General features: G+C 42.0%; 1 protein-coding gene across 2 annotated transcripts in view; it reads right to left on the bottom strand.

Annotated features, from left to right (window-relative positions):
- Positions 1-10,283: 10,283 nt before the first annotated feature.
- Positions 10,284-10,978, bottom strand: part of Unc45b (unc-45 myosin chaperone B) — a 31,518-nt gene continuing 30,823 nt past the window's right edge. The window contains exon 19 of one of the 2 annotated variants that reach the window (XM_042693002.1): positions 10,284-10,702. In XM_042693002.1, coding sequence (XP_042548936.1) covers positions 10,442-10,702 — 261 coding nt within the window. In that variant the 3' untranslated portion in view covers positions 10,284-10,441. The remainder of the gene's footprint in view (positions 10,703-10,978) is intronic. The other variant, XM_042693010.1, reaches the window with a different exon arrangement.

Below are 10,978 nucleotides of genomic sequence, written 5' to 3'. Positions count from 1 at the left end.
TGGTAGAGTGCTTGCCTTGCACGCATGAGGCCCTGGGTTCAATTCCTCAGCACCACATAAGCAAAAAGAAAAAAGCCAGAAGTGGCACTGTGTCTCAAGTGGTAGAATGCTAGCCTTGAGCTGAAGAGCTGAGGGACAGTGCCCAGGCCCAGAGTTTAGGCCCCACGACCGGACCCCCCCCAAAAAAAACAACAAAAATAGTTGGTCTGTCCTTCAGTTTCATAAAAAGGTGATTAATACAATTTGAAACACTTTATTTCTATGTAAGAGAGTCTTAAGAGAACTGACATCAGAGGTGTTACCATATATTATATGCAAGGAACTTCTTCGAAATCCAGTCATCATCAGATGTCTGAATTAATGCTTTTTGTCGATGCTTTACATGTTGCCATTGAAGTTCCATTTGTCAAAACCAAGAAAGTTTTCTTTGATAACTCAGAAGAGAGCTATTGACTCTTCCTTCTTTGTCTGGTAAAACATAGACTGGTGCAGCTATTTCTTGCAATCAAGATTCCAGGAACATGTGGCCCTAAGAGTAATATGAAGAGCCAGGTGATAGTGGCTCATACCTGTAATCCCAGCTACTCAGGAGGCTGAGATTTGAGGATCATGGCTCAAAGCCACCCCAGGCATGAAAGTCCATGAGACCCTTATCTCCAATTAACCACCCAAAAAAACCAGAAGTGAGACTGTAACTCAAGTGGTAAAGCACCAGCCTTGAGCACAAAAGCTTAAGGACAGCACCCAGGTACTAAGTTTAAGACTCAAGACTAGCACCTAAATTAAAAAAAAAAAAGAGTATTATGAAGTGGACTATTAATCTGAGAGCTAATATTATGGCATTTATTCCCCATGGCCAATTTCAAGCTAACTACAAAAGGCTCAAGATAGCCCTAGAAAATGAACAGTTGACTTTTGGGGACTGGTGTCATGACAACTAAATGATTCCATCAATGCTTTAGAAAGGAAATGTTATTAGAAAAATAGAATAGTGTACATCCTTATTTTACTTACAGTGATTTTGCACTAATATCTATGTATGTCATGTTCTAGCCCCAAAGTAATTATTTTTTACTGAATAATATATAACTCAGCTGGGTTATTTTTAGGGGTAACTTTTCCAAGTAGAAAAACATGATGTTCATTCCTATGCAGACTAATTTCTATTTATTGTTGATTTAATATGTGATTCAATATATTTGTAAAAAGACCACTAGGCAAGCTGGGTTCTAGGGGCTCACTCCTATCATCCTAACAGCTCGGGAAGCTGAGACCTGAAGAGAAGCCAGCCTAGGCAGGAAACTCCATGAGACTCTTCTCCAACAAACTACTTAGAAAGGGCCAGAAGTGGTGCTGTGGCTCAAGTGGTAGCGCACAAGCCTTGAGCCAAAGAAGCTCAGGGACAGTTCCTAGACCCTGAGATCAAGCCCCAGGACCAGGACAAAAAACAGCTGGGCATGGTGGTTCACACTTGTAATGCTAGTTACTCAGAAGGTGGAGCTCAAGAGGACCATGGTTCAAGGTTAACCCAAGCAAAAAGTTGATGAAACTCCATCTCAACAAAAAAAAGTTGGGCATAATGGTGCATACTTGTTACCCCAGGTACACAGAAAGGCATAAAGTGGGAGGATTGCAGTCTAGTCTGGTCCAGAGCCTACCTGAAGAAGAACTAAAGTAAAAAAGGCTCAAGAGGGCTTGGGAAGGTGGCTCAGTGGTAGAGCGCTTGCCTTGCATGCTCAAGGCCCTGGGTTCGATTCCTCAGCACCACATAAGCAAAAAGAAAAAAGCCAGAAGTGGTGCTGTGTCTCAAGTGGTAGAGCGCTAGCCTTGAACTGAAGAGCTGAGGGACAGCGCCCTGGCCCAGAGTTCAGGCCCCACGATTGGACCTCCCCCCCCCCCCCAAAAAAAAGGCTCAAGATACCTAACAAGGGACAGCCTCTGAGCTGAAGCCCCAAGTCTTTCAAAATAACAGTAATGATTAAGCTCATCAGGAATATCTGACCATGAATCAGAGGACTGTTTCAACACATCTCAACTTAAAATTTAAGATGATTATGAAGTAATTGCAACTACAGAAAGAAATAAAACTATAAGTCAGAAACAAAAAAGAATGTGAAATGTAAACTAACTCAATCAAAAAAGATGAAATACAATAATTTAGAAGGCTAGATTATGAGTACAAGAAAAAATAAGCATAGTGGAAAACTGAAAAATAAGAAAAGCTAAACATGTAAACAGAAAATTTAAAAACACATTTTAAAAAAGATTAGCAAGAAGGACACAGAGAACCAGGTGTGGTGGTATGCTACTATGAGGGTAATAAGTTTGACAAGAAATGTACTCACTACCTTATGTATGTAACTGTAACCCTTCTGTACATCACCTTGATAATAAAATTACATTAAAAAAAAAAAAGAAAATAGATAGGGGGCTGGGAAGGTAGCTCAGTAGAAGAGTGCTTTGTCTTGCATGCATGAGGCCCTGGGTTCAATTCCTCAGCACCAGAGCTTAGGGACAGCACCCAGGCCCAGAGTTCAGGCACCATGACCGACAAAAAAAAAAAAAAAAAAGATAGATAAATAGATATATAGTAGTAGTGGTAGAATGCTTGCCTAGTATGCGTGAAGCCCTGGGTTCAGTTCCCCAGTATCACATAAACAGAAAAAGCTGGAGGTGGTGCTGTGGTTCAAGTGGTAGAGTGCTAGCCTTGAGCACAGAGATGCTCAGGGACAGTGCTGAGGCCCTGAGTTCAAGCTCAGGGCATAAATAAATAAATGTGTGTGTGTGTGTGTGTGTGTGTATGCATACATATATATATATATATATATGTATATATATATATGATTTTTTTCAAAGAGAGAAATAAGGCAAAATAGAGTGAATAGTTTAAATGTTAATTCACTAACAGGTGTCTGCAGAAAAGAACACCTAATTGTATGCATCATAGGTGACCTACAGTGTGTTGGAGAAATGTAACATTGTATAGTCCCCATTGAGACAACCAAATGCATTTGCTGGACTGTAAACATGGAGACTCCATAGGCAGCCACACAAAAAGGCAAAGTCACATGTAGTAACAAGAGTATCAAGTTTCTCCTTCCCTGTAGGATGTTCCACACTAGAAAAGAACAGAGATATAACAACAAGAAAGGCCTGAGAAGGAGGGCTGGGTCATGGGCATATGAAGCAATGCTTTTGTATATAGCAAACATGTATGTAATAAGTCAGGAAGTGCTGATCTTGTGAACTTTTCCTGAGTTGCTAATTAGAGGATGAGCTTCATCCAACCAAAAAATGATTGTAAGAGGGGCTGGGAAGGTGGCTCAGTGGTAGAGTGTTTGCCTTGCATGCATGAGGCCCTGGGTTCGAGTCCTCAGCACCACATAAACAAAAAGAAAAAAGCCGGAAGTGGTGCTGTGGCTCAAGTGGTAGAGTGCTAGCCTTGAGCTGAATTGCTGAGGGACAGCGCCCAGGCCCAGAGTTCAGGCCCCATGACCCACAAGAAAAAAAAAAATTATTGTAAGAATGTTGGGCAAAAGGATCATTATTGGCTGCTGACAATAATGAACCTGAGATTGAAAACCAAGTTGGGGGAAAGGATGACAAAGTCATAAGTAAATGACATCTAACTGTGACAGTATAAAAATCTCATGCCCAAGGAGAGACGCTATAAAAGATGACAGACATTTACAAAGAAATGGATGGACCTGGGCAAAAACTATCTTAAGTGAAGTAAGTCAGGCCCAGAGATACTAAGGATGCAAATTTTCTTTTATATGTAGATATTATATTTCATTTATAAGTATATATGCAAACATGTGGAGGGCCATATGCAGATGTATGCAAATGTACTAACTATAGTATGCTATATGTAGGGGAGAATTCTGATAGTGTAACTTCTTTGAACAACTAACTCCTAGTCTCACAAAATGAATACCAGGAAGCCAGTACTTGAGGTATCAGGGGTTGGGGGATGAGGTTAGGACAGGTGGTAAACAAATGAAAGTGGAACTAGGAAAATTGAGGGGATGGGTGGGGTTTGCAGAAATGAGGAGGAATGATGAAGATTCATTGTACTCACAAACTGATCTGTAGAATTGAAACTCTTGTATAATTAAAGATAATACAGTAATAATAAAATTACAGTAGAAAATGATGATATAGAAAAAGTTTCTTTATTTCTATTTCTTTATTTTTTTTGTCGGTTGTGGGGCTTGACCTCGGAAGCTTGGGCGCTGTCCCAGAGATATTTTGCTCAAGGCTAGTTGCTCAAACACATTGGGCCACAGCACCACTTCTGGTTTTCTGGTAGTTAATTGGAGATAAGAGTATGAGGGACTTTCCTTTGAACTGTAATCCTCAGATCTCAGCCTCCTGAGTAGCTATAGCTAGGATTATAGGTGTAAACCACCAGTGCCCAACCAGAAAGTTTTTTTTTTTATTATTGTGTCTTTTTTTTTTTTTTTTTGGTCCGGTCGTGGGGCCTGAACTCTGGGCTGGGCGCTGTCCCTCAGCTCTTCAGCTCAAGGCTAGCACTCTACCACTTGAGCCACAGCGCCACTTCCAGCTTTTTTCTTTTTGCTTATGTGGTGCTGAGGAATCGAACCCAGGGCTTCAGGCATGCAAGGCAAGCGCTCTACCACTGAGCCAACTTCCCAGCCCTATTATTGTGAAAATACCATACAGAGGGGTTACAATTACATGGGCAAGCAGAAAGGTTTCTTAATACATCACATCACCTGACAAAAACATCATTTCACATGGATCAATTTATTCATGAAAATTAAGTATATTTAGAAGTTTAAAGATAAGCATTAAAGGGCTGGGAAGGTGGCTCAGTGGTAGAGCGCTTGCCTTGCATGCAGGAGGCCCTGGGTTCGATTCCTCAGCACCACATAAACAGAAAAAAACAGCCGGAAGTGGCGCTGTGGCTCAAGTGGTAGAGCGCTAGGCTTGAGCTGAAGAGCTGAGGGACAGCGTCCAGGCCCAGAGTTCAGGCCCCATGACTGGACCAAAAAAAAAAAAAAAGATAAGCATTAAAAATCATACTATTGGGCTGGGAAGGTGGCTCAGTGGTAGAGTGCTTGCCTTGCATGCATGAGGCCCTGGGTTCGATTCCTAAGCACCACATAAGCAGAAAAAGCCAGAAGTGGTGCTGTGGCTCAAGTGGTAGAGTGCTAGCCTTGAGCTGAAGAGCTGAGGGACAGCGCCCAGGCCCAGAGTTCAGGCCCCATGACTGGCAAAAAAAAAAAAAAAAAAAAATCATACTATTACTAAATGGGAAGCAAAGTAGAAACAATGGTGGGGAAAATTTCGAAGATAGTGATAGCTTGGGGAGAGGAACTGTCTAGAAAAGGTATTATAGTAAAATTTTGTGCTAGGTGCCAGTGGCTCATATCCGTAATCCTTGCTATTCAGGAGGCTGAGATATGAGGATCATAGTTTGATGCCAGCCTGGGGATGAAAGTCCATGAGATTCTTATCTCCAATTAAGCACCAACAAGGCTGAAAGTGGAGCTGCGGTACAAGTGCAGAGAGCTAGCCTTGAGCAAAAAGGCTCAGAGTAGTGCCCATGCCCTGAGTTCAAGCCCCAAACTGGCGCGCACACACACACACACACACACACACACACAAGATTTTATCTACTTAATTTTCTACCATAAATGTCTCCTTCTATATTCTTTGTCTCTCTTGTCTCTCTTGTCTGTCTGTCTGTCTGTCTGTCTGTCTGTCTGTCTGTCTGTCTGTCTGTCTCTCTCTCTCTGCCAGTCCTGGGGCTTGAACTCAGGGCCTGCACACTATCCCTGAGCTTCTTTTGCTTAAGGCTAGCACTCTACCACTTGAGCCACAGCGCCACTTCTGGCTATTTCTGTATATGTGGTACTGAGGAATCCAACCCAGGGTTTCATGCATGCTAGGCAAGCAAGCACACACTCTACCACTAAGCCACATTCCTAGCTCCTGTCTTCTATATTTTCATCCTACCCACACATTTTGTTCACTTCCTAGCCAGAATGTTCTAGATCGTGTGTTATGATTTTTTTCCTTTTTTGTAGCCTGCCTCAATTCTCTTTACTTTTGATTCACACAAGAGACAGCTAAATTGTCACTTGATTACATATACTTTCCTTTTTTTTTTTTTTTTTACTAGTCCAGGGCTTGAATTCAAGGCCTAGACACTGTCCCTGAGCTGCTTTTGCTCAAGACTAGCACTCTACCACTTGAGCCACAGCGCCACTTCTGGTTTTTTCTGTGTATGTGCCACTGAGGAGTTGAACTCAAGGCTTCATGCATGCTAGGCAAACACTCTACCACTAAGCCACATTCGGAGCCCCTATACTTCCTATTTTAATTGAGCACATGACAACTTGAAATAAAAAGTGCTATTTCCCAGCCTTCCTTTGACATCAACTGTGGTCATAGGAACATCAAGTTTGACCTAATCCAGAAAAGGTATTTCAAAATGTGTTCCAAATGTGTTCCAAAATGACCTCCATAAACAGTGAACTATGTATTTTCTAGATGTAAGAGCAAATTGTACACCCTGTTACCTGAGCAACTGAGCCTCAGCCAATTGGAGCATCCAATCCTAGGATGGGAGAACCCTTAGCCAATCACAAACTGAAGGATGCCAGATTTTGTGCAAATAAAGCAAAACAACTGTACCAATCAACTAATCTCTGCACGGTCCATTTCCTGTTTTGCTGGTTGTAAATGCAGAGTACCAGGTTGGAGTTGGGGTATTCTGAACCAGCTGTATTGTCTGTTGTTCATGAATCATTACTATAACAAAATAACTGGTAGGCTATCAAAATAAAGAGGTCTGGTTAGCTCACAGTTCTTGAGATTCCATTGCTTGCAGCTGCAGGCATTATTGCAGTTTGGCGGTGCCTGTGAGGGGAAGTGAATCCATCATCAAACAGTTAACCAGATATTTAGGGATCCATCTTGCTAGTAAGTACTCAGAGGGAGACCCTTTCGGTTCTTCTCAAAATTGAAGGTGTTTATGCCTGAAATGAGACTGTATTCCACTCGAGAACGAGATGTACTTATGTGTACAAAGTGAAACAAGGTATGGATGAAAAGAAATAGACCTCTGCTAAGTAGAGCCTTTGTGGTGATTTGAATATGAAATGCTCCCCATGGGTTAATGTGTTGAATCCTTGGTTTCCAGTTGGTGACATCTTCATAAGTTCTAGAGATTTCAGGAGGTGAAGAAATGAGTCATTAAGGGTATCCCTTTGGAGTGCCTCACTGGTCTACAGTCCTTTCTTCTTTCTTGGCTTCCTGTCTACCATGAGGTGGAGAAGCTCCTCTCACTCATTCTCTTGCTGCCATGGTGCTCTGCCTACACATATGGGGCCAGGCCACGCTGCACTTCAGGACCCTCTGAAACTGTTCTTTCAGGTATCTTGGTCACAGACAGGAGAAAGTAACTGATACAGCCCTCTTACCTGTGGCCAGAAAGAAAAAGTGACTCCACTCCAGTTGGAAAAACTAATCACTTCGATCACCAAAGCAGTGGGAAACAAAGTTTATTTCTTCTAGCATTAAAAAAAATGGTATTAGAGATTGAATCCAGGGCCTTGGACTTACTAGATAGGTGTTCTACTACTTAAGCCATGCCCCTATCCTTTTGATTTATGCTCTCGCACTCTTGTCAGAATGGCCCTGGATTACAATCCTTCTACCTCTACCTCCTGAGTCATGGGAGCCCGAATTTTCACAGTATTTCTTAAAGGCCTCTATGAAGAGGCCAGACCATGGGAAACAATCTAATGGTGAATGTCAGATTAAGGAACTCACTTTCCTTCCCAAGCTTATTGGCTTCCCCTGGATCTTTTTGGAATATTTGCTGGCAAAAAAAAAATTATGTTAAAAATGTAGTCTGTTTTTTCTCTACCATCTTGGAGCCTCTGGTGGCCTTCTGGGAACAGAACTTCTAGAAGGCAAATGTGACAGGAAGGTGTGATATGAGGTCATTTTTTTTTTGCTGGTGACAAGCAAGGTCTCCGGAACCAAAGGGATACCCCTTTCGGTTTTTCTCAAAACTGAGACTGTATTCCCCTTGAGGAAGGTATGTGCTTATGTGTACAAAGAGAAAGAAAGAAGGAAAGAAAGAAAGAGAAAGAGAAAGAAAGAAAGAAAAGAGAAAGAGAAGGAAGGGAGGAACGAAGGAAGGAAAGGAGGAAGGGAGGGAGGGAGGAAGGAAAGAAGGGAGGGGGAGGGAAGGAGGGAAGGACAGAAAGAAGAGAGAGGGAGGGAGGGAGAGAGAGAGAGAAAGAAAGAGAGAGAGAGAGAGAGATCTGTGAAGCTCAGGCTGCTGGCCTCCAACCCTGGATACTCATGTCTCAGCCTTCTCCCAAATGCAGGATTACAGTGACTCCCGACAACAAACTGAACAAAATGAGAGCAATTTGGAGAAACATAATTCATGCTCATGGAAATGGTGGCATGGTCCTTGTTAAATCTTGAAGCAAACTTCCTGCCATGGACTTGGACGAGGAAGCCATATAGCCATATTTCCCCCAAGAATTTAACAAGAAGTAAAGTGAGTTGGTGGTTTGGTTTTGTTTTAGAAAAAAAAATGTGGTCTCTCCAACCCAAATAAAATTTATCCAACTGGCACAGAATGCCATGTGGGTTCTAACCTTATGAGAGGGAAATGAGTTTGGCAGTGGTCCTATCTCTCAGAGATGTCCTCCCATATAAGGAACTTAACACACCCATTCAACCCTAAATATGGAGAGAGAAGAAAAGAAGAATTTGGACACAGGCCAAATCACATCATTTACTACTAACAAACGTGTATATTTCAGAAAAGGCCATATCTCAGTGTTGGCAATCCATCAGAAGAAGGAAATAATGAACATACTTTTGTGCAGTGAAAAGAAGCTCATGCAAGAGTTAGCAAAGATTGTTTGGAGTATTGTTAGTACAAAGGAAACCTCTGAGAAACTCAGATTCTCCTGATTTCCCCCCCCCCCCCGTTCTCTCTGGCAGGGATGGAATGGGGTATGATGTTAAGATTTTCCTCCATCTCCTAATAGTATAACTTTCCAAAAATCTATCTCTCTTCTAGCTATTTCATGCATATGTAATTATATTTATTGTATTGAATAATTTTAATTATTTTAATCAAGAACCATAAATCTGAATGCCCTGACCTCTACCCAAGGTTGATATCAGAATGAGTCTTCAATAAGTATGGGTAGAATTAGGACATCCTGGAGTGACATACTCTACCATAATTATCTGAACCCTATGGGAACTGCAGTATTATTGAGAAATTTGTATCTATAAGTATATTACCTGTGTCATTCTTCTGTGGCTGAACTAATGTACAGAACATAGTCTTTCATCTGCCCAATATGCATTCTTTTGTGGGAACACCTCTTTTCCATCGCCTGGTAATCTAGTCAGTTTATGTCAACTGGAGAAGGATGCAATCTCTCTCTCAACTTAGTCTTAACCATCAATCTCTGGATATCATTGGATCAAGGATAAGAAAATGACCCAATCTAGGCAAATCAACGATCCCGGGGGGGTTTTCAGGTCTGCTGAGACCATGAAGAATTGTTTATTGTTTAATTCTCTTCTATAATAAACGATAACAAGTATGTAAGTCTGATGCTGCTAAACTCCAGAGAGGAGGGCTGTCAGGAAATGAAGTCAACCCAAAGGAAATCAAAGTTGGGACTTAGGTTGGGAGCTGAGAAGGAGAAAAAAGACACATACAGAGAGAATAATACTGATAGTATTTGAAGCACTGGGTCTAACAATGTCACATCTTTCCCTGAGTGGCTAAGATGTGAGCATCAATGAATTATATCTTTTTTTATTAGAGTTGTCCTTATATATGTTCATCATGTCCATCTTGGTTAGAAGACTTTCCCAAGCAAATTGCCAAGATAGTGTCATACTGGTGAACATGAATTAGGTTTCCATGATAGTTGGGTAACTGGATGGGGAGAAGGCTGGGACAGGGCCCTGCTGGTGAGGCATGCAGTTCAGAACAGGAGAGCTAGCACAGATTAGCATCCAAACTCAACCCGGGTGCTAATCTTTACAGACACATACCTGTTCCCTCCTACCTTTCCACACAATCCATTTTCCCAAAATATAAAAAAAAACTTCAGCCCATGAAGTAGGACTTAGAATGGGTACAGAATGAATTATTTCCCTAACCCCAACCCCATCATGATGAGAGTTATTCTAGAAATTTCTAGACCATGGACATGTACAGAGGCAGGAAGTAAGGATGCCAGTGAAACATTCAATTCAAGATTCACAATTCAAGGGACAATCAAGTCCTTCCTTTCTATTAAGACTTCATTGCCATTGCTATGATTCCTTATAGATGAACTCACACTCCAGGAACTTCCCAGCTCAGGAGTCTACACAGTACAGGACCCGCCCCAACATCTCTGTGGACTCCTAACTATGACACTGGCTTAATGAAGCCATAATCCATGCACTTGATGAGACATTCCCGGGCTATCTGAACCACTGTTGCCCTCTTCTCATCAGGCTCCTGTTTGCCCACCACGGTCAAGATCTCTAGTAGCTCACTCTCCACCAGCTTCTTGGCCAGCTCAGCATCAGCTGCCAACAGGTTGTAGGCAATGACCAGGCCCCGGTGCTGCACAGACAGCTTGTCATGCAGGCAGAGTCGCTGCAGAATCTCCAACCACTGTGATGTCTGGAATAAGAGAAGCAGGTAAGGAAGGTTTCCAGAAATCAGTGGGAATACAGAGGAAGGAAATCTGAGGACAACATAAAGAGCAAGTATATGGTCAAGCCAACAGCTAGGTAACAGAGTTATGCCACATATTTGGAAGAGGATTAGTATCTCCATCTATTCCTCTGTGTGTGTGTGTGTGTGTGTGTGTGTGTGTGTGTGTGTGTGTGTGTGTGTGTGTGTGTGTGTCCAAGAGCTTAAACTCAAGGCCTATGTGCTCTCTCTTAGTTTTTTTAC

Source organism: Dipodomys spectabilis, unplaced genomic scaffold (genome assembly GCF_019054845.1).
Source record: "Dipodomys spectabilis isolate Male_0828 unplaced genomic scaffold, ASM1905484v1 ptg000004l, whole genome shotgun sequence".
Classification (NCBI taxonomy): domain Eukaryota; kingdom Metazoa; phylum Chordata; class Mammalia; order Rodentia; family Heteromyidae; genus Dipodomys; species Dipodomys spectabilis.
This window is presented reverse-complemented; position numbering and strand designations above follow the sequence as displayed.